The sequence below is a fragment of the Gordionus sp. m RMFG-2023 genome, chromosome 4 (assembly GCF_954871325.1).
Source record: "Gordionus sp. m RMFG-2023 chromosome 4, tfGorSpeb1-WG-v2, whole genome shotgun sequence".
Classification (NCBI taxonomy): domain Eukaryota; kingdom Metazoa; phylum Nematomorpha; class Gordioida; order Chordodea; family Parachordodidae; genus Gordionus; species Gordionus sp. m RMFG-2023.
This window is the reverse complement of record NC_088778.1, coordinates 15,825,689-15,850,285: the sequence shown is the minus strand read 5'-3', so window position 1 is coordinate 15,850,285 and position 24,597 is coordinate 15,825,689. Positions and strand designations below refer to the sequence as shown.

Genomic DNA, 24,597 nt, shown 5'->3' with positions numbered 1-24,597 from the left:
ATTGCAGTTAATGCACTGGGAAACTTACCACAATGTTTATATATCCTAGGAAAAAATATTATAACCACTTTTTAGGAGATGGACCAGTTGGTGCTATTGGTATGGTTCAGACTGGATGTTAGAGGATGACTTTTTAATTTTCTTAAATCATTTTGCCAAACATGTTAAATCTACAAAAGATAGAAAGGTCCTTATTTTATTGGTTAATCATATTCTTATTAATTCTTTTGTTAGGAGGAAGGGATAATATTATTAACTCTCCCACCACATTGTACCCATATATATACTACAACCTTTGGATAAAACAGTGTTTGGCCCATTAAAGAGATATTATAACTCTTCAGTTGAGACTCATGGATAAGAACTAATTATGGTTAACATTTTATAATCTATGATATACCAGGTATAGCCAAGAGTATTTTACGTAGCTACAGTTCAAACTGGTATTAAATAATGTATAATTTGGCCATTTAAACCTATAATTTTTATTGATGAAAGTTATAATACATTCATGAATAATTTACCCAATTCTTTAAATTATGAGTAAACCAATGATAATAATAACAATGTTAATTTTGAGAATATTGATAGTAATGATATGTCATCGAGAATTAGACAATATGAGTCTGAAGTCAACCATTCTTATTCAAATGAGCAAACAACCTCTAAAAATTTTGAATCAGAAAACAATATTCTGCTATTTTAACTTCTTCGCTATATAAAACAAAAGCAATGGAGAGCGCAAATAAAAGAAAAAAAAATGTTATTAATAAGAAAAACAATTGTTTAGTGTGCAAAAAAAATTATTACAAGCATCATAACAATCAAGACTGGTTTCAATTCGTAAATTTAGTAATTGGTCAGATGGAAGCTGTTGCAATTTTAATCCTTTTTATTTGCAAAGATTGTGAATAAGGTCCCCATTATTTTGTTTATATGATTTTATATATTACTTTTTTGCTTTAAATTATTAAATATATTGTAATAAAAAATATATAACTTTTATGTGGAAAATAAAGCAGATCTTATAATAGCCTCGAGCAAAAGCTCATTCGTCCCCGGATAGGGTTCACTCATTCCCAAAATCCAGAAAAAATAAAATTTTGAAAAAAGTAACATGTATTTTTGAAATTTAAACCTACCATAAAACTAATAGAGCTGAACAAAATGAGATATTTTTTGTTAAAAATAATAAAGTACTTTTAATTTTATTAAGGTTTGCTTTTAAGGGTTCGCCATAACCCCGGTCTCCCCAATGCATGATTTCATTAAATTGTTTTTTTTAAATACCTAAGATAGAATTAAAAATAATATCATTTTATAGCCCTGAAATTTTTACATTGAAAAATATTGAAAAAAATAATAAATTACAAGTGGTTTTGTATTTCCGGTAAAAATAAAAAATTAACATTGTTAGGAAAGGATTTTTTTGGGAGTTGATATTTTCTAAAAATGCTTATTACCTTTATATTAAACTATTTAATAAAAAATCTAGATAGCCATTTTTGTTTTTTTAATTTTATTAAATTTTTTATTTTTTAAAATAAATAAATAATATAGATGGAGTTATATTCAAAAATTATTATAATATTTTTAATAAAAATATGAATTGTATTGGGATTAAAATAAAAAAAATCAAAACAGTATAAACAATACGATGTCCTGAGGCCATATGTAAGCAGTCAGCCCATATCCATACAGATATGATTATTATTAGAACGCTAATTTGAAAATTTTATATTTAAACTATGATAAAAACATATCTCTTATATATATATCGTATTATTTGCCTTTATTGATAGAAATTCCTGAGGCCATAATTTGTAGATATATCCTTCACTGTTATGAATCTACTATCGTTATTTTTTTGATTAATCAGTTCAGCAAAAAGTCAAGTAAAATATATTATTGCTCTGACGGATCATCTGTGCAATATAAAAACATAAAATATTTTATAAATCTGTGTTATCATGAATCAGATTTTGGTGTAACAGCTGAATGACATTTTTCAGCTATATCCCGAAAAGGTCCATGTGATGGTCTTGATGGAACTTTAAAAAGATTGGCAGCACGTTTAAGCCTTCAGCGCACCAGTATTGCATGCATATTAACACCAGTGAATTTATATCAGTTTGCAAAACAAAACATGCCATGAGTAAATTTTATATATAAACCAACGAATAATACAATTTAAAAGAGATTAAACTATGAGAAAGATTCAATTTAAGTCTCCCCATTCCAGGAACTCGGATATTTATATGCAGAGGACTTTCAAATTGACTATATCTCAAATACCGATAATTTGTCTTTTGCCGATATTAAGGATACGTAAGATGTGTTATACCGATAATTTTTCTTTTGCCGATAGCGGTTAACCACAGTACTAAAAAAGAATAAAATTACTGAGGAGATATAGATTTCCTTTTTACATCCCTATTCTTATTTTACCCCACAATTGAGGAAAAGATATGGTTGCCCTTTAATGATGTAATAACGTTAGTAGATAGACGTACCTTAAAATTATTGACCCAGGAATTTCTATTAATAAGTGCAAAATGGAATACGAAATATGTTTTTATAATAGTTTGAATATAAAATTTTAAAATATTTTTATTTTACAATATAGCCTAATAATAATCATATCTGTATGGGCTGACTGCTTACATATCGCCTCAGGACATCATATTGGTTATATTCAATTGATTTTTTAATTTAAATCCCAATACAATTCATATTTTTATTAAAAATATTATATTATAATGATTTTTGAATACAACACCATCTATATTATCTTTTTTATTTATAAAAAATTTAATAAAATTAAAAAAAACAAAAATGGTGATCAAGATTTTTCATTAAATAGTTTAATATAAAGGTAATTTTTTGAGAACATCATCACCCAAAAAACCCCTTCCTAACAATGTTAATTTTTTATTAGAAATACGAAAAATTTGTCTATAAATTTTTTTTTTCAATATTTTCTAATGTAAAAATTTAAGGGCTATAAAATGATTTATTATTTGTAACTCTATCTTAAGTATTTTTTTAAAAAAAATAAGATTTAATGAAATCATGCATTATGTGATTTTTGACTTTGAAGGCATATATATTTGGATCTGGTTGAGCTGGCACTTTAAAATTTGGATTTTATTAACATTTATAACATATAACTAACATGACAAGTTTCATTTATTTTTTAGATGGTCAGCTTAATCACTAGTCGATTTGTCATGGAATTACCCATATATTTCTCACACAATCAAATATTTAAAAAACATGCTAAAAAATTAATTAAAAGTTAAAAATAACATATTGATGTAATATATAAATTTAGATTATAAATAGCAATAAGATACTAAATAATTTAAATTATCAAGTATAGATTTTAAATATGAAAAAATAGATAGTTGTTTCAAAAAGATTAAAAATTGGATGGATTTTTAATTAGGCAATTCAGGCCCAAAGTCTAAAAAGGAGTTATATTCTAAAAAATATTTTTCTATGCTATTTGGAACAGTTTTCCTGATCTAAGTATCTAAATTGATTACCAGAATATATATAATTTATTTTATACCATGCTTTTACTATATCTTCACTAAAAGAGGCTGACACAAAATAGTTACATGAGGATGAGAAATAAGGAATATCATGATCATTTGGATCAACCGGATTTGATGAATCTCTGTGATATCCATTTTGTACCTTGATATCATCTGCTAAATTATTATTTTCTAAGCCATTTATCTTAAATTTTTTTTTCTTCTTATGATAGTTATCTTTGCTAGGACCTATAGGTGTTTCTTCTTTACTATTATTTGTTTTTGTAATACCATTCTGAATGTGTTTACAAGTTATAGACATATTGGAAGGTGATATAGGATCACAATTATGCAGAATTGAAAAATTTTTAAGGTAATTAATTGATTCGATGTGCCCCACAAAATTCTTAAGGATTTGTTAAATAAAAAAGAATAAATTAGTAATTATAATTAATAATATTTTACTAATATATATAAATAATATAAAATGAAAGAACTTCATTTTTTATTGTTAATATGAAACAAAAAATTATTTTTCTATCATAATTATAAATAGTTTTATTGAATTAAGAATCTATTTTATCTATATTTGCATAAAAAAAATAGGTACCTGAACAATTTGTAGAGATTCAATGTGCCATAATTTAATATTTCTACTAGCCGTTAATAAATATTTCCCATCATCAGTTAATGATATGCTTTGAACCCCATAATCATCAGCCTTCCATTTTCTATAAATTGGGTATATAAAAGAAAAAACAATAATGGATACTTAAATAATTTGCTTTGATTTACATCCCATATTATAATGTTATTATCATTTGAACATGAAAATAAATAACTATTGTCATTATCCCAACAGAGGTCATTGACAACATCAGCATGTCCATTCTCCTTTATTTATTTGTAAAATTTTATAACTTAATATAAATTACTAATTTTCCAATTATTTCACAATTGAGATAGCTATAGATATAAATCAATCCATTTTGAAATCCTATGGCTACCAAATCAGATACATCAAATTTGTGTGCGCTTTTTTTTTTATTTCTAAATATTCCTTTATCACTCTAAGTAATATAAAAAAAATATAAAATGTGATATTAAGAAAACTTTTGGCCATGCCCATTTAATAACTGAAATTTTAGATGATAAATAAGAAGGAATAATACATTCTTGCGTAATATTGTTCTGGTCGGTGTCAAAAAATTGCAATTTATTATCAGGTGTTGATGAGCAAAAACATTTAAAATTCGGACTCAAATTAAATTTTTCCATACCGTCTTCACGGAAAAAATATGAATGCATGAAATATTTAAATGTCCGGGTGGAAATTTTTTGGATATATATTAAAAATGATTAGCAATTATTAATTAATAAAATATATTGATTAGATATAAAACTATAAGGAATAAGGTTTAATTAAATATATCAGTAAAGTATTATAAAACAAATTTATAATAACGCTCAATAAAATTAATAATTTATATTTAGTTTAATTTAACTAAAACTGAAGTATTTAATCACCCTACATCAGAAAGGATTATGGCAGAACTTACAATATTAATAATCTACAATCAATTCTACCTGAGAGGTTACTACCTGCTAAATGATTGACAGCTGCCACATTTGCACTCTTATCACTTACTTGCGGTTACGACTTGTTTTGATGTTAAGCTTTATTACAGATCCAGACATATCTCAAACTATTATTTTAGGAAATAGCATTATTGGTGTTAGTATATTAGCTCTTCCTTATTCTTTCGAGAAGGTGAGCTTGTTTATTAATTTACCGTAATCATTTTATATAGAGCGGCATTGTATTATCTTGTTTTTTATTTATTATTGCATCCTGGCTTAATAAAACATCATGTTACCTCTTAATAAAATCAGCAACCTTAACTAAAACAAATTCATATGAAAATCTAGGTTTAATTTTTATTCCCTTAATTGATTTTTTTTAAATTTAGCTACATGTATATTGGGTCCTACTGGAAAAATAATTACTGAACTTAGGTAAAATAAATATAAGTATGATTATATATTAAATTTTATGTAGTATAGTAGGATTTTTATTGGGTATATGTTCCGCTTACTATATAGTTATAGGAGATTTAGTTCCCAATATTTTATCTAAATGGCTTTTCATAGAAGTAATTTTTTAATAGTTTAGGAATATTTCACTGTATTCTTGTTTAGAACAATAAATGGCTTAGAACCTGGACACTCATCATCTTTGCATTCTTTATTATTTTACCATTAAGCTTAGTTGACAGAATTGATAAATTAAATCGTATATCATTCATTTGCATATTATTCTATATCCTCTTTGCTGTCAAAGTAAATATGTGTTATCTGATATTTTTGTAATTATTGCATTTTAATATAATGTATAGATAAATTATTTTTTTACATTATTAAATTTGATATTTTATTCTTTGATTTTATTTATACACTTCTAAAATTTAATCATTTTATAAATTTTATGCCTGACCCATAAAAATGTAATCCTCGGTTATCTAGCCTGGATAGAAAATCTTTTTTATTGACCTAGCCAATAGGCTTCATACTGGAGCATCATGTCCTCTAATAAGTATCTGAGACCAGGATAGACAATTATGTTAATTAGCTAACTGAAAAATCATACAATGGATTATTTGGACATTCTCATATTTTCAACTTTTCTTTGACACCATTTTCAAAATTGACCAAAATAATCTTAGGTGTGCAATAAAATTATATGATTTTAAAAGTAGACCAAAGTCTTAGAAAATTTTAACCAGGAATTGTCAAAGAACTAAAATAAATTTAAAACCTGATAAGCTTGAAGATTTTTAAAATATTGGCATCTCATTTATTAAATATAAATTTTTATAATATAATATATAGCTATTCTTTGAAGCTCTACCTATCATTTTAGACTTATCCTGGGTAGATGAATTATGTTACTGGAGAGCAAATGGAATATTTAATGCTATTCCAATCATTTCCTTATCATTAACGTGCCAAACGTAAATTTAATTCTATTAATATAATATACTCTTTTATTCATACTATTTTACTAAACATTTATTATCCTGCTTCATTTTTATAATATATTTAAATTATTTTTTGAATGATTATCTTTTACATATAAATCTTATTGATAAATTACAATTATCTTGTACTTTCAAAAATTTATTAATTTAAATAATATGTTTTTTCTTCAGGCAAATATTTTTAGTGTATCAAGCATTGCTAGAACCAAATCAGAAACGGATATCTAATGTTTATAAGAATGCCATTGACATCTGCACATCTCTCTACATAATCGTAATTAAGATATATTATATTCCTAAATATCATATCATTTTGTTTGGAATTAAAAATAAAAATTTGTTAAATTTGTATTTTATGTGCCTCTATTTCTTTACCAATTTAAGTGGATCCCCTACTATTTTTTTTTAGGGTGCTCATATATTTTTTATTTATTGTCTCCCTCTACCCCCTTGTGAATATTGAATGCATTTGCCCTCCCCTTTTGAATGAATCCTAGAGATAAATACCCCCAACCAACCAGAATTTGAATAGATTTTTTATATGCTTTGATAGGGTAATTTATTTAGAACACTTAAATATTTGAAGTAATAAATTTATGATAATCTGGGACTTAGTTTTCTATAATAATATAGTAAATTTATTTTACCATTTTTTGATATATATATCAGGGCTTCGAACTGAACCGAACCGCCAAACCGGAATGAACCGTTATGATTTTCTGAACCGTAACCTTAACCGAACCTTTATAAATATTTTGAACCGGTTCAAAACGGTTTTAAAAAATAATCAATTTTAAATTATTAACCTAAATTTGATATTTTAATTTTCCTTGGGGGAATTTTTTAAATTGGTGATTTCTTTTCAAATTAAATATTTTTATATTATCAACATTATATATCAATTAATACCTAGTTTATTGTTTTTTTCTTTAAATACTTATTTTATTAGAGATTAGGCTAATTATCTGTTAATTAGATAAGATATCTTAAAATCACACATAATATTCTTGGCTAAATTAACAAGTTTATATATATAAGTTATTAATAAGCTAAAATTAAATAAATCTACTATTAATAACTAACATCTAATAGAAATCAAGTACTTTTTACATTCATTTTTATATTATATGGTTTACTTTTTATCTCATTATAAAAACTTGGATCATAGAATTTAAATGACAATAAATAAAATGGTCAACAATATTTTAATGATACGATAATTTTTTATTTATAATCATATTGTTTTTTTAAATTCAGAATTCTAATATTCATTTAAGTCATTATAAATTATTTATTATTAAAATAATATTTTTAACATTTGAAGAAAGAGAGATCGCCAGAAAACATCTTTGTAAAACTTGGAACTTGATACAAAGTCTAAATAATCAGAATATTGAAATCCTAAATACTATGCCTACGCGTTTGCATTCGAAAAATAATTTAGATGATGATTTTGTAAATTTATTAAAGTCGCATAAAAGTCTTAATAAGAATAGGGCATAGAAAATTAAAATAAATGTATAGAAATAGAATATATAATTCGGTCATTTGATAATATAGAGAGATTAGAAAAAGATACTAATCTTTTGAATTATTGGGAAAATGTAAAGAATAGTATGCCAGAACTTTATAAGTTAGTTATAAATGTGCTAGCAGTTCCAGCTATGCAGGTATCCATAGAAAGAGCATTTTCTAGCCTTAAGTTTATACTCTCTGCGCAGAGAACTAAATTAAATCCTGAAATATTAGAAAATATTTTAGTCATCCGTTCTAATTCTCTTTTTAAACATAAATAGTATTGTCATTATATTTATGTGTTATTTTATTCCTTATTGTATTAGTGCATGTTTGTTTTTATCTTATTTATTTATGAAATAAAAAAAAATTAATTTGTCTAATTTATATTTACTAAGTTTAATAAAAATATCTATTAGATTGGTTAAATTAAATAAGAAATTATAAATTGAAAAGATTTTTCTCTAAAATTAATATATACATGGTTAATGATTAATTTTTTTTAAATCAAATTTATAAAAACCGGAACAAACCGAAATGAACCGTTATAAATTATAAATCGAACCGAACCGATATGAATTTTTTTTTAAAAACCGAAATGGAACAAAACCTTTATAAAATTTTAAACTAAAAACCGGAACAAACCGAACCGTTATGCTTAACGGTTCGAAACCCTGATATATATAAACTATCCCCATATTGTCCTGAATTTAAACATTGACTAAATTTCATAATATATTAACCTTACCCCATCCATACTGTATTGCTGCCACATCTATAACTTTGGAGCAACTGCTCATGCTCAGTTACTTTATTAAAGTGTTTACTAAAAATGAGGACCACTGGGAATCAAATGTTTAAATACGAGATAGCTCAAATGCATTAACCTTGCATCTACACCAATCAACCACTACGTTGTTTTAAAGACTGAGTATTTATATTTTAAATCTAACAAAATTTTATTAAATCTTTAATTTTATATTGACCTTCCCCTATTTTCATGCTGACTTACTGTCATCTTTCTAACTCTCTGCTAATGCTAGTGCTGGCTTTCATCAGAAAAAAAAGTTCCTAAAAACGGGTCTGATATAACCTCGCCTTGTGCTTTATATCATTAGGATGGTTAAAATTATTCATAAAAAAATTATTTTAAGATTTTAACCCCTTTTTTTAAATATATATTAACCATACTCCCGTAATACTAGCTCAGTACTATCTCTAACCTTTGAAAACTGTTAGTGCTGTGTACCTTGAGAAAAAAGGGGTCCTGTTGGGAATCAAGCGGATAACCTATAATAGCTCTGACGCATTAATCTAGTATTTTATCCATTACACCTCTAAAGTTTTTTAAAATAATCATTAAGAAATGAGTATTTTAACAATTTAATGGCCAGATTTTTTAAAAATATTTAAACGCCCTCCCCTTATACTTTCTGGCTAGCTACAATTTCATCAATTCTTTATTTATTACTTAAAATAATCATTAAGAATTGAGTATTTTAACAATTGAATGGCCAGATTTTTTAAAAATATTTAAACGCCCTCCCCTTATACTTTCTGGCTAGCTACAATTTCATCAATTCTTTATTTATTATTCGTACTGACTAGCTTCAGAATTAGGAGTACCAAAAATAGTTCCCAATGGTAATTGAACTACCGACCCTTCATTACACTTGTAATTTTTCAATCCATGAACTCCCTATTTATTAATTATTTACTAAACGATATATAATTTTCATTAAAATAAGTTTTCTTTTATAGTCTCACGATTTTTTATAAAAATATATTTAAAAAACAGCGAATGCACATTAGTGATGCACATTCCCATTAGCCAGTTTTTTTTAGTAAAGATTGATATAATGTTGTGGAAGTTATTAAAATATTTTTTAAAACTTTTCTTTTTATTAAACATTTCAAAATATAATTTAAATTTGGGAATTTTTTTCTGATGTCCTTTTGTCCACTATATTTTGTCTGCTGGGTCTTTATTCAGGACACTTGATCAAATACCGATTAAACTGCTGGAAGCAAATTATTATATTCAAAAAATTATATTTTAAGTTTTGACAATCAGTCAATTTCATTAATAATATTTGGGTAATTGACCAAAAATAATTGACTCACTCAATGTCAATGGTATAACTAGGTTAAATCAATTAAGATTAAAAAATACCAAAAAGTTTTTTTTCACTTGATCATAAGTGTATTCTTTTATATTTATAAATCACATATTTTATCATTATTTTCTGTGATTTTTAACTTTTTTTACCTTTTATCACTTAAATTAACTTTTTATGATAAATCTTTCTAACAAAAAAATGAAGGGTATACACCAAACATAATGTTGCTCTATATAATTTTTTTTTAAATTACCTTAAAACCTGTGCACTTCCTCTAATATTAAAGCCAACAATATCTTACTAATCGTTATTTGATGAATCTCAAGCATATGAAATAATACAAGTATTTAGAACTCATATAATAAAAATTCGAAAACTTGCATATTTAACTTAACAGGCAATATATGTTGAAAGCTGTTAATTTCATAAAAATTAATCAAATTTTCACAGAATTGCTGACATCTTTTGAACAACATTATATGAGATTAAAACTATCACGTTTTGCCGCTTCTATAGTGAATATTACAACCAGAAAATAAATCACAAAATTGCCACACAAACCTTTTATTAATTAAGATTTTAAATTTTTAAAACATAAAATAAACGAATTTTTACAATTTTTTTATAATTTAACTTCCCTTTTATAGGGAAGCTATGATTTACCAAAAATAATTTTGAACTAAAAATACATTTCTTAAAAATTATAAATCCCCGAATCATAATTTAATTATATTTAATTAAAAATTGTAAAATATAATGACTTAACCAAAAATAATTTTTACATATCTAAAAATATAAAGCTAACGCGATAAAAATAACTCAAAACGAATTCATCATGACTTTACCAAAAAAAATTCAATTATGACACCTCCCTTTTTTCCCCGCCTTCGGCGACTCCAATAGTTGCCTATATTCTTCACCTACCCTTAACACTGGTAAAATGTGGACAACTCCTCTTGGTTGCGATTATTGAACTCCCTTCTTTTTTTTCCTTCACACGTTCTTGGAGATCCTCCATATTGTTCCCTTGGACATCATCTTCGTATATGCCCTGCCTTTCCACATCCATAACACAGGTTTAAATCTTTCGCCTCCCTCCACGTTTATCTTGTTCGACTCCGGGACCTTGCTTCCGGTTTTCCCTCTCGGGCCAATGCCCTCCAATCGCTAGCTAATGGTTCCACATCCTTGAGTAGTACGAACTAGATGCGCTCCTAAGTCTATATATCTATACACAGATTTAAAATTAAATACCCCCCAAAAACGATTTAACTTACATTCGGAAGATTTGTAAGCCTAATACCATAATCCTAAATTTATGAAAAATTGAATCGGTGCTAAGATTTAGAATGAAAACATAAGTTTTTTCAAAAATTAAAGTATCTCACTTCTTAATAGTCTAGAAATTTTTAACTTCAAATGCTGGAATAAATTTAGGATCTGGAATTCTACTAAACAATAAAAGCAAGAAAACATCAATCTAGAATTTTACTTTATTACATTTAAGACTACGTCTAAACTTTATTTTTTGTTTTTAATTCTATTGAATTAAGATACAACTGTCCTGACTTGATTACGTTTTTTAAATTTTTAGATGTAAAAATAAAAATAGTTATAGAAAATTTTTTAAAATTCTTATTTTAGGCTGCGTCCAAAATATTTTTAAAAAATCCTTAAAATTTTAATATTTTCATAAATTAATAACAAAAATTCTTGCGATTGAAAAACTGAGATAAAATAATTCTAATTGTTGCGACTGCTAACGAATATAAATTGTTGCGAACGCTAAACTCAGATAAAAAAATTCTTTATTATATATTTTTCGAACAAAATTATTTTTTTTTTATAAAATAATAATATCGAATATTGATAATTTTCTTTATATTTTTATAACACAAAAAAAAATATTTTTATTTGAAAAATATATAATAAAGAATTTTTTTATCTGAGTTTTTCAGTCAGTTTTTCAGTCGCAAAAATTTTGGACACATTTTAGTTTTAAAAAAATTAAAATAATTTAAATGCATGATATGATTCAATTATTAGTTATTTATTATATAATATTTGAAGATAGGACTGAATATAGTGATCATATATCAGGTTATTTTTTTTCCAATTTCCTCCCAAATTTTCCTATTTTCTACAGAATCTCTGAATTTTTAGTCATTTTTGTGAGGCTCCTATGCACTCTTATGCTTTCCATAAAATTATATTCTGATACTAAAAAATATATTAATATAAAAGGCTATAATCGTTTGGGTTGATAAATTTATAAAAATTAACAGCAGTACTTAGTAATTTTTTATAAAAATTTCAAAAATAAATTTCGAATTTATTTTTTTTAATTATTTTAAAAAAAAATAAATTCGAATAAATACCGAAAAATAAAATTGTACATCATTTTATTTTTACATTAAAAATAGCTTATGTTATTTTTTTCTTCAAAATTTATTTTTTTATTTATTTATATTTTTCATACCTTACTTTTTTTTCTTTGTAAGTGATTAAGTTTGAATGTATAATAATTTTTTTTTACTTTGACCATATTTGTTGGCTAAAATTTTTATCTAAATGTTCAATAAATAATAACACATCAAAACCTTTGAATAAATTATCCAGTTTTTTTATATATACCTAGATTATATATTTATTAGAAATAAACTCATACTTTTTCCCGTTTATTGTACTGATCCAATTAGTGTTGTTAATTAGTCGAGTTCTTTCGACTACCACTAATAGTCGTAGTCATGGAAATCGACTAAAAATTTTAGCGACTAAATTAATAGACTAATTTAGTCGACTAAAACGACTAATATAGTTGACTAAAACAACTATTTTAGTCGACTAAGTTGATCTATTTAGTCAGCATAGTGGGCCCATTTAGTCTACATGCTTATCGATTAATTTAGTCGACTAAATCAATTTTTGAGCCTAACCGAACCTGACCACTGTATAGTTGGGGATAGTCTAGTTCTTCCTACTACTTGAGATATCAGAGAAGATAAACCATAGAAAAGTCACAAATCTCATATTCGTTATTTTTAAAAATTTTTGTTTTTCTTAATTTTTTTGGATCAAATGGGCAAAAATATACATGTTAGATTAAAATTTAAATTAGGATATATCATAGAAAAGTGACAATTGTCATAATCGTTATTTTTGATGTTTTTTGAGTTATTTTAAAGTAAATAGGTAAAAATATTTATTGTAAACATGTTAAGTTAAAATTCAGTTAAGATGTACCATAAAAAGTGGCAATTGTCATAATATTTATTTTTCAACTTTTTTGAATTTTTTAAATAAACTTGTAAATATATATTGTAAACATGTTAAATTAAAATTTTAGTGAAGATACCACAGAAAAGTGACAAGTATTTTTAAACTTTTTTGAATTTTTTCAAAGCAAATAGGTAAAAATATTTATTGTAAACATGTTAAGTTAAAATTTTAGTGAGGATGCACCATAGAAAAACAATTGTAATCGTTATTTGTGAACTTTCTTGAATTTTTTCAAAGCAAATAGGTAAAAATATTTATTGTAAATAAGTTAAATTAAAATTTCAGTGGAGTTAGAAAGTGACAATTGTCATAATATTTATTTTTCAACTTTTTTGAATTTTTTAAACAAACTGTAAATATATATATATTGTAAACATGTTAAGTTAAAATTTTAGTTAAGATGTATCATAGAAAAGTGACAATTGTCATAATATTTATTTTTCAACTTTTTTGAATTTTTTACTGAAACGAGCTGATTTTTAGCTTACGCCCGTTTATCTTATTGGGCGAGCTAGCTAAATAATATGGACTGGTTAATAATTTTTTACTTTTATTTGTTATGTTGAATGTGAGTCTTTTGGGACCTAAAAATAAAAATAGAAAACAAATATATATATAAAAAAGAAATTAATAATAATTAGGAATCATGAAATCAATTTAAAATTATAACATTATCAAATTAACAAAATTATAAAAGTAAAAATAATAAAAAAAATTAATAAAAATAAAAATAAAATACAAAAAAGTTAATAATTATAAAAGATGCTCGCGAATGGTAAAAATTGGAGTTTTTATACTCTTTTCAATCTTCTTTATAACTAATATTCATAACTTAAATTATTTTCAGTTCTCACTATTCAAATATAATATTTTTATCCCGCGTTATAATAATAAATCCAAAAGAACTCTTTATGCAAATTAAATATAAAGTACAGATTTAACGAATCTAAAATTTATTTACATATTACAACATATTTAAAATTTATTAGGTAAACATTAAAAAATATATGCTTTAAAATTTTAACATTTTTAATACCAAAGTACAGATAACTGTTGTGTATGTTATATTTGGGAGAAGCTAATGAGATTGAAAAACTTCTTGGATTTGATTTGCATGGAATAATATAACATCGACGTGAATAAAAATATGATTTCACCCTTTTTCCAAAAGCAAAAAATTTAATTATTAAATTTTCAATACAATGTTGAAATAGGTAGCATCCACGTCAAGATTAAATCACAACAGAAGAGTAGATGAGGTTAAGAGAAGAGAGCACACTTTTTAATTACATAACCATTTAAATTTGAAAGTAAGGAGATTGATTTGTAAATCTACACGTATAAATAAATTTATTAATTTGAAAATTATATAAATAAAAAAGATTAAGTTTTGTTAATTGGTTAGTTGTGTAACTCTCAAACCCGTGGTTTGGGTATAAAAATTGACTAAACCAGCTCTGATCACGAGCCCTGGAAAAAGACCCTGGGTTCATACCCTTAATCGCCACGATTTTTCACTAAATTTTTCTCGCAATTGGTCATACAAACCACGTTTTCTTTGAAAAATCAAAACAAATCTTTTCCTCTTTTAATATTTTTTTCAAAAAAGCAAAAACATAGCCATTCATGGCACATTTCCCCTATATTGTCAATATTATTTTTAATTTCATATAATAAAATATCGAATCCTGTTCCTGGATAAAAAACCCTTGAAAAATACACTGAAATTTTTTTTTCGAATTTACTTAAGACCTAATAATATCGGTATATTTTTATTTGGATTTAATAAAATATTAGTCGTCTCAACACTAGATCCAAAATTTGCCGATATCGCCTTACCATTATTATAGAATGATTTATAATGTTTACCTAAATTTCTTCATTCACTCATTTTGAATAAGTCGAAAATAATATAAAATATTCTTATATCATTTCATTCATATTGATCACTAAAAAAAATCCCTAATACATTTTATTAAATTGATTTTAACCAATTTACTTAAAATTAGCTCTTGAAAACAAAATTTAAAAAATTTATGCTTAGGTCGGTTTATTATTATTTTGTATAAAAAAGTCAATATCGGCTTGGAAATACCGATATTGATTTCGGTACATCTCCAATATTCATATTAGTTTAAAAGATGTATTTTTTTTATAGGTAGGTAGCCTAGGCTATGTGGCATTCTACAAACCAATCAATTCATTGAAAGGCGATATTTTAATCAATCTAAACCAAAAAACATTATCCCATTTTTCGCTCTTAACCGATCTCATAACGTTAGGATTTGCAATGAGCAGCGCTCTCAGTTTTCCTCTATCCCTCCTACCCTGTAAAGAAAGCTTGAAACAAATATTCTATAGTTCTTCAAAAAACTTGGATGACAAAGTTTTCATACCTATATACAGAAAAAAATATTATATTATATTATACAAATAAGTTAAATTATATGATTTAAATTTTATCTTAACGAAGACGAAAGAAAATTTTTTGGTGCTCTAATTAAAAGTCTAATTTTTGCAATTGGTTTAGTTTATTTATGCCAGTTCACCAAAATTTGATTCCGGGGTTCATGAATGTTAGTTATTTTTAAAAATATCTAAATAAAAATACCAGTGAGGGATTCAAAGGGTTAGAAGTATAGTTGGGTAATTACTATATTTTTAGCGGCTAAACCAAGTTTTTAACCCAATCACTTTGGCCTTAGGATTTTTCTTAAAAAGATAGAATTTGGAAGAAACTATGTAAATTAAAACGCTATAATTACGAATCTTCTCCAGCATGCGCCTGAAGATTGAGCCGACATTTAGCCATTCCCACAAATATAGTTAGAAGTTATCTACCCTTTTGAATAATAAAAATAATTAAGAAAAGGGTAGAAAGGAATCCTTTATGTTTCTAAGTTCCTAAATGTTAAAACAACATTTTTTTCCTTTATCTTTTTCACTAGAGATTATTTTCAAAATTCTATTAGCCTTTGTAACTTCATATTTTTTACCTTTTTAATATTTTGGGTTTATTAATCCTATATTAAAGCAATTTTTTTCCTCCATACATTGATTATTTTGTCTATTTATTGGGGTAACAAGTCAGTCATTTGACATAGGAATATTTGTATGCAAAATTCTAAAATATTATTTTGTGATTAAATATATCACATAAATATTGTAACACACTTTGATGGAATGAAATAACAGTTTAATGAGTGTATACAGCCTGACCTTGGTTATTAGTTCGAATCGGATGAAAAACTGAATCAATGACAAGTGTTTGACAGCGGACAATATTTTACTTCATCGAAAACGATTAGAGGTCGATTTTGTAAATTTTTGACCTATTATTATAAAAAATAAACACATGCGAATTCTTCATTATCTTACTATAGAAATCAGACTATATCATTCACATTTATTGTTATTAATTAGCTCACGGTTGGCTTCCTCTGTAAAATTTGCAACAGAGTTCTAAAACTTTTGAGAAATTGTTATAGTGCTTAGGAGAGATAAATGACCACACCTTAGAGAATGAAAAATTTTTATGCTTCATCTATTAGCTATAAGTCATTGTTATGAAAAGGGGATCCCTTTTAACCCACTTAAAAAAGAGTTGGTCTTTCCACCAGAAGATGAAAAGATTAAAAACGTGTTTGAAATAATTTAAAAAATTATCAATGCAATTACCCATTATGTTACCTTCTTATATTATATCCCCAGACCATATTTTATCGCATAAATATCTGTCAATTGACCGATTATATTTGACTGGGTACATGAACACATTTGGTATAAAATGTTGAAGTATCAAATTTTAAACGGTATATAATATAAGAATTAAAGGTGATAAGTATGAATGATTACTTTTTTATAAAATTTTTTATGTAATATGAATCCGAATCCTTTAAAATACTTCTTTGATAAGGTTTCATAGTCTATGAGTTCAGATTTATAAAGAATCTCACTGAACCCGTGTTCACAACTTTCTGTTTCGTTTCTTCCTTTACTCAATTTTGACATTTTCCAAATATAATTGCAGAAAGAAGTTCATTATTTTTAGGATAATCAAATCTATTATTTTCACCTGATTCTTGTGGCAAAAATGTTGATAATTTATAGAGCATTTTATTTGGGAAATAAAAAAACTACTCAATGTTAATTGTTTACTCTGCAAAACCTTTGTGTTATCTTTATTGTTTTCCTATATATTATCAATTTCATTTCAAGTTTTAGACAAATCACTAAGTCATTTTTCATATATTTCCTTCAATTCAAACGCGCGAAATGTAATGTAAAATTGTATTATCACTGATAATTATGGTGCTTTATCTTATTATAATTTCCAACTTACCATAGATGATTGTATGAATTAATATATTTTTTATAACAAAATCTGGACTTTCTACATTTTTAATACTTTCATGTTATACGATTGTGCCGATATTCAATATCGGATCGGTACCGTATTTAGCTTTTTCCAAAAATATCGGGTCGGGCCGCTACCTGTAAAAACCCGATCCGATCTTTTTATATTTCTTTATTTTATGTTATGTATATTTATTTTATATTACTAGCTGATAGCCCGTCAAGAATGACGGGGAATCAGAATTATCTCCTTATGGATAAATAATAAACTTTACCTTTATTTGACGATGGATGAATTAGAATAGTCAAATGAGAGGAATAGATTATCCGTATTCATATTATGGAAAATATGGAATAAAAAATATGATTTGTGAGTTGATATTTATTCAATTCTTTTAACAAATTTTCCACAACCATGCACAATGGTTTCTGCCCTAATCTACTTTCATCTCAAAGAATCATTTAAATGCTCTTAAAACCTTCCTAATTACTCTTTTAAAAAAAGACCTGCCATTATAGATTCGAATCAATTATGATCTTATATTAAACACTCTAAATATTAATTTAATTTGAAATTTAAAATAAAATTAAAATCACAATATACTAATGATTTAGAAGCCTAATCGAACCAGTTTTATATATTTTTTAGATTCCGATTTAAATTATAAAAATTTTTAAAACTATGGCAGACTCCGTTCTCAAAAAAAAGTCAGGTTCGTTTTCGATCTTTGGATTTATCTAATCTTATACCATTTCAAATACGTCTTAATTAACATATTTGACCCCGTAAAATTAATTTAAATATAATTGTAAATATTACAAAGATTTTCCTTACTTCATGGATAAATTTTTTTTTAGAGAAAATACTCTTCATTTGATCTCAAGGAAATGTCTGAAAATGATTTAACGCAAGAGGATAATAAACCACTCGTAGATTTAGAAATGATGGATAATTATTATAACGGTCTGTAAGCCCTTATTTTTAGATAAATAAAAAAAATTATTTTTTAAAATAAAATCTAGAGATCTCTAAATACCCCACTCACTGAACGTGTATAAAAAGAAATCTTTCTGATATTTTTTCCCTTGTATTTATAAATTAATCACATATTTTAATTAAAAAATTCCATTTATAAATTTTTTTTAAAAAAATCTAGTCAAATTCCTTTTTCACCCTCCCCTCTTAATACTCACTAAACATGTATAAAAAGAAGTCCTGCTGATAATATTTTCCCTTTTATTTAATGCTTACCTTTATATATTTTATTAATTGATCATTCAAATAAATATTAAATTTTAGGTTGAGCTGGATTTTTATTTTTAAACCTAAGGCTAGACCGTGTTTTTTAAAGAGTATATTTAAAAAAATTAGTATTGGTAAAAAAAAACAAATTAGAAAAATTGTCAATCTAGAAGGGAAAAAATTATTTCATTTAATGAAAATATGATTTTGAAATATTTAGTACCTTAGAGACGTTATATTTTTTTGTGCATTATAAAATAAACATTAAAAACAGAAACACTTGATTCAAACTACGATTCTTTTAGTATTAGAAAGAGAAGTCCGGATGATTACCTGTGTTCTTCGAATAATTTTAAAATAGCTATAAGCGATATAAATGAATCATGTTCTCGAGATAGAGTCTTAACTCTGGGTATCGTTACACTAACCCTTTTGATTGGCATATTTCTACCCAATAGTAAATTTCAATATTTAATTAGATTGATTTGTTGCTTACGCATTATTTTCAAGCAGTGGCGTGATTAGGGAAGGGGGGGGAGTGGTGTTCTAAAAATTAAAAATATTTTTTGTTCTTTACATATTTTATCGTTTAATGAAATTTATATAGTTTGGTGTGATTACATCATTAATTTTTGGCAATTTCTTTGTTATTTGACTGTTTCTTATTATTAAAATTAGTTGAAGTGATGCTAGGTCTTGTAGGATCTTTGATGGGTACTATGATATGTAGTATTCTCCCGGCTTGGATATTTCTCAAAATAAAAGCTAATAGTCATGAACACGTAACCTCCCATTTTTATGACATCAATTACCATGTTAACTATAAAGATAGAAGGAAAGCCCAGGTTATAAAAAATATATATTATAAATAAAAATAGATCAGTATATGCGTTTGGAGAACCTTCAACATAGGGTCTGGAGTCTGACCCAGGTTCATGGCATAAACTCTAACTGGCCCCCTTTTTTCTGATTTTATAATATATTTCATTTAAAATTATTTTCGTATCACATTAACATTACCTCACATCTGGGACAGACCCGCGTTATTAAAATCTTAGTGATGCAGCTATTTTTTAATATATTCAAATTTTTGATGCATTAGCTCAAAAATGGAAAATTTTCTGGTAATTGAATTTTTAGGATTCTAGTTTATGTACATTCATTTATGAAATCTTTTTTTAAACCAATAATATATATATTTTTTAAGCACATTTTTATTTTAGGTCGTTTTATTATTTGGTGTCGTTATACTAATAGTCGGAACATTAAATTTCTCATTCGAATCAACACATAGTCCCAACTTAAAAAATCTTAAAAATCCATCAATTCATAGTAATAATTTTTCTATTTATTTATTTCAGAATGTTAATGATTTGAAAGTTTTTCTAAGATTTTTGTTATTGCACATTGATTCATAATTTTTTAATATATTTATATATCACTAAGGCAATCAATTAACAATAATCAATAGTTTATCGATGATTAGGGGAGAGGATTCGTTTCAAGCAATTTTACCCGTCAGCCCAAAATCGCTCACTAGTGAAAATGATATGGCAGATAATATAATAGATACATTAAATAATCCAAAACTAGATGATCAAGGAATGTATGATACTGCTATTAATCAAATTCCAAACAAAGACAAAATTATTCAAGAAACAAAATTGCATAAGATAATAAATGAAGATATTAATCCAGGCCGTATACTACTGGAAAGTAAGACGCTAGTTGGAAATAATGATTCCTTAAAATCATTAGAACCCAATTTTGTTTTGCTTAATTTATCAACCAGTAAGAAGATAGAATATATGTATAAAATAAATCTTTCCTCAAAAAATGATTCTAAGTCTAACATGATTATTAGTTCTTGAACAAATAGAGCAATTATAATTAATAAATTTTCGGAAAAATGTTAGATGGTTGATTTTTAAAAACCATAATGGGCAGCAACAATTATTTTATTAAATATTTACATAATATATTGATTTTCCCTTGTTTTATATTGTTATAAATATAGTAAAGTACGTTTTGTATAATCTGCAATATTGAATAATCAGAATTTTAATGAAATGGTTATGAAATAGAAAATCTAAACTTATATTTTATAAGTCAAATAAAAAATAAATTATAATTTTTTCATTTAATCAATAGTCGTTTGTAAATCTTCATAGCGAATTTGGTGAAATTTTCTGGAACGTTTTCACCGTTTATGTCAATGGCATTAAATTGAGTTTCTAAACTAGATTTATTGTTTTTATACCATATTTGAAAGGAAGGTAATTCTGCGTTTGATTGATAATCCTGGTTACTTTAATATAGTATAACATAAATATTTAATAATTCAGATAAATTAATACAATAAATGTAGTTAAATCTGCAATTATTTCGTCAACGGGGAAGGGATAATAATTAAAAGAACGTTCTAACTGTAAATATATTTCGACAGGAAGTGTCTTAAAAAGGCCATGTGAAAAGTGGTGATGTGTAGAGAATCTATAAAAAAAATATAAGCAGGTTATTATTATTTTTTAAAACTCGAAAGATAATTATATTATTAAGGTAAAATTTAGATTCATTAATTATTTATGCAGTTAGAGTACCTAATTGTAAATACTTAGTGAAATGACAGAATAGCCTGAACAAGATTTTTTCAGAAAAAGACACCTTAATAGTAATAGAACCGAATTTTTCTTATTATTAAAATGTATAAAACAATTATTTAATTATACTAGAATTTTGGGCAATATCTTATAAAAAATTATATTAATTTAGTTAACATCGTGAAAATCGCATAAAGTATTTTATTAGAGCTTAAAGAAATTTGGTAACCCATCTTACCTTTTACTTCTACGATCTTTATCACATTACCTTTAATTTCTAACTTCCTCAACTATTAATGAAACATATTGGCCCAGCACTCGTCTATCTAGGATTTTATACAAATATTAAGAAGTATAATGTCTATCTGTAAAAGAAAGAAAAAAAAGATATTTTTATTTTATACCCATTTCCGATTTTTGGTAATAGACATATTTTAAATATAAATTTTTATTATATTAAAGGGCTATAGCTTAATTACTTTTTGAGATATTTTAAATTAAATACTTATAATTCATTTTATACATATTTTTAAAAGGTATCGAATTGTTTTTTTTACTTTGAAGATCCATCTTTAGATGTATTTAAATTAACTGCGTCAACTGATATTGCATCACGAGCTTCCCCATCATCAATGACAACCTTTTCGTCAGAATTCTTTTTGTCATGAAAGATAAATCTTAGCATTGTTTGCCCCATGCTTGACTGTGATTCTTTTTTCCTCTTCACATTATCATTTACAATAGTTTCATGTGTATTATCTTCATTAACTACTGTATCATAACTGTTAACTGCTTTCTTTTTGGTAGGCTGTTTAAAATTAAAAATTTGAGCTTTAGATTTTTATTGACTTTATCATAAAACTATTTTCTAAATTTTTAAATTAATAAAAGTAATTAGTTATTCTTGTCGCGAAATATTTTAAAATTATGAAACTAAGGGTGTCCTCTTGATCGATTTATCTCTCAAAAGGCTATTAAAAATGCTTATAAAATATTGATCAAAAATTTCTAATGTTGATTTTAAAAAATATAAACGCCTTAGAGTGATCACCTTATGGAGGTCTACAAGGAAAACATTAAAATGTTTTTCAATGCTAAACCAATATAATATTTTTATATAAAAAAGATATTGATAAGTTATCAGAATATATAATCAAACACATACTTTATTGGTTTTAACGACTTCTTTATTTTTCCGCTTAGGATTTACTATATTTTTTGTGTGATGGTCTTCTTCATTCAACGATAACTTCTTGTCTATAGCTTCTAATGCAGAAAAACTATTGGTCATTTTTGATGTGTTCTTTGTTATATTGCATAATATGCAGATAGGAAAAATTAAAAAAGATACAATTTTGAGTTAGAAATTTAATGCGTTCATAATTTCCAATAAGTACAAATACAATTTAAACCATTAAAAAAATGTATAATAAATAAAATAAGATATGCCAAAGAACTGCAGAGAGCATATAATCAATTAATTTAAGCCCTAACCAGTTACGAGAAAAACATGTTTTTTAAAAAATATTTGAAATATGAAGAAAAAAATTTCAAAATATAACTTTAAATGGATTTGGAAGTAATTTTCTTGAATTTGGTGAATCAAATTTAGCATTTTTATCAGGTGGAAAAATAGTTTGGCGAATGAAATTTTCTTTTTTATTTTCTAAATTAGGATGAGTGATGGTCGATATTTCTGAAGAATCTTTGGTATTATTATAATCCTTGCTAATATCTATAGATTTATTTTTACCTTGAATAAAAAATTTAATGTTTTTTATGGTAAAATGATATACATTCTAAAATAACTTATATTTAGCAACTTTAAATTAGGTGGTCATTATAAAAATTTTTAGTGCAAAATTATCAGCATATTTGAGAAGGAAATATTTTTCAATTCTATTATGGTTAAAATATTTTTTAAAAAATAACCTTTATAATCCATAGAATAGGAAGCGGTTTCGTTATTCACAACGCGAATAGTAGGTGTTAGATTCACATTTATAGGATCATATATTCTGTTTCAATTACGATAAAATTTTATTTTACAAAAAGAATTTTGGTTTATAAATTGATAAATAATAATTACAACACTTATGCATTTCATTATACATGCACGTAATAACCATAATTTTTATTAGGGCAAAGGGGAGGGGGATTTTAAAATTTATTAAGAACTAGTAAATTAAAAATAGACAATTACTAATATCTAACTAAATAGTCTGTAAACTAATTTTATCCAAAAAATGCTGTTGTAAATTATTAAATATATATGGTGAATTCCATATCAAATCAATCAAGGGTTCAACCCGACCCCTTTCAATTTTTTTTAAATTTTGCATACTGGTAGTATATACTATAACTAAGAAAAAAATGAAATTTTACCTCCCAAAAAGGCTTACCCGCTAAGATATGGGCGTTTAAAGCGCGGAAAAATGGTACATTTTTGACAAAAAGTGCCTCATTTATTTTCAAATATCTCGAGAAATAATTAAGTTAGAAAAATAATATAAATTTTATTATGTAGCTTAATAATAGTTCTTTAATATGACATAAAATATGATGAATGTCCAAAACCGGATGTATAAAACCGGAAATGGCCATAGAAAAAAAAGGTATTTTTTTCGAAATTTTTTTTCTGTAGATAGATATAACACTGTTTTATATTTGTGCCAAATCCTAGCCTGGGATGAAAAAGGGTCTAGGAGTTATGACTCTTTATATGGCTTAAATTGATCAAAAATATCTTCATTTAATGAATACTTATGAAATAATGTTTATTTAAAAATTATGTCTAAATGAAATGCCCTTACTTTTTTTTATTTATTAGCATAAAACAATCTATCATAATTAAAATTCAACAAATATCATCATATTTAATTGATAAATTCACATTCATATTGTAGT

The 24,597-nt window shown here is 25.2% G+C and overlaps 3 protein-coding genes across 4 annotated transcripts in view; 1 reads left to right on the top strand and 2 right to left on the bottom strand.

Annotated features, from left to right (window-relative positions):
• LOC135928667 (uncharacterized) overlaps positions 1-4,847 on the bottom strand; it is a 34,271-nt gene extending 29,424 nt beyond the window's left edge. The window contains exons 1-6 of the mRNA XM_065465123.1: positions 4,653-4,847; positions 4,475-4,609; positions 4,312-4,433; positions 4,150-4,270; positions 3,831-3,945; positions 3,575-3,788 (exon numbers count right to left, since the gene is read on the bottom strand). Coding sequence (XP_065321195.1) covers positions 3,575-3,788; positions 3,831-3,945; positions 4,150-4,270; positions 4,312-4,433; positions 4,475-4,609; positions 4,653-4,847 — 902 coding nt within the window. The remainder of the gene's footprint in view (positions 1-3,574; positions 3,789-3,830; positions 3,946-4,149; positions 4,271-4,311; positions 4,434-4,474; positions 4,610-4,652) is intronic.
• A 286-nt stretch (positions 4,848-5,133) lies between these two features.
• On the top strand, positions 5,134-21,088 carry LOC135927963 (solute carrier family 38 member 10-like). The gene is made up of 13 exons (XM_065464250.1): positions 5,134-5,310; positions 5,351-5,468; positions 5,510-5,555; positions 5,599-5,692; positions 5,739-5,879; positions 6,429-6,550; positions 6,749-6,851; positions 15,650-15,877; positions 18,706-18,811; positions 19,365-19,547; positions 19,769-19,935; positions 20,314-20,422; positions 20,537-21,088. The coding sequence occupies exons 1-13, from the start codon at positions 5,149-5,151 to the stop codon at positions 20,959-20,961; spliced, it is 2,004 nt and encodes a 667-aa protein (XP_065320322.1). The 5' UTR covers positions 5,134-5,148; the 3' UTR covers positions 20,962-21,088.
• Positions 21,089-21,133: 45 nt separating this feature from the next.
• LOC135927964 (uncharacterized) lies at positions 21,134-23,821 on the bottom strand. Of its 2 annotated transcripts, none has more exons than XM_065464252.1 (5): positions 23,623-23,821; positions 23,253-23,443; positions 22,856-22,993; positions 22,248-22,498; positions 21,134-21,398 (listed from the first exon to the last, which is right to left on the bottom strand). In XM_065464252.1, exons 1-5 carry the CDS (start codon positions 23,633-23,635, stop codon positions 21,227-21,229), a joined length of 765 nt encoding a protein of 254 aa, XP_065320324.1. In that variant the 5' UTR covers positions 23,636-23,821; the 3' UTR covers positions 21,134-21,226. The 2 variants fall into 2 exon arrangements, with proteins under 2 accessions (XP_065320324.1, XP_065320325.1); XM_065464253.1 differs by lacking the exon at positions 21,134-21,398 and adding an exon at positions 21,994-22,016.
• Between the last annotated feature and the right edge of the window lie 776 nt (positions 23,822-24,597).

Excerpts from the sequence above, each read along its gene's own strand:
- LOC135927963 (XM_065464250.1), top strand. The coding sequence starts at position 5,149 with ATGATTGACAGCTGCCACATTTGCACTCTTATCACTTACTTGCGGTTA. Across the intron at positions 18,812-19,364 it reads GATGGATAATTATTATAACG|AAACACTTGATTCAAACTAC; the intron begins GTCTGTAAGCCC and ends CATTAAAAACAG. Across the intron at positions 19,548-19,768 it reads TGGCATATTTCTACCCAATA|TTGAAGTGATGCTAGGTCTT; the intron begins GTAAATTTCAAT and ends TATTAAAATTAG.
- LOC135927964 (XM_065464252.1), bottom strand. Across the intron at positions 22,994-23,252 it reads TACTTCCAAATCCATTTAAA|AACACATCAAAAATGACCAA; the intron begins GTTATATTTTGA and ends AATATAACAAAG. Across the intron at positions 22,499-22,855 it reads AAGTCGTTAAAACCAATAAA|CCTACCAAAAAGAAAGCAGT; the intron begins GTATGTGTTTGA and ends AATTTTAAACAG.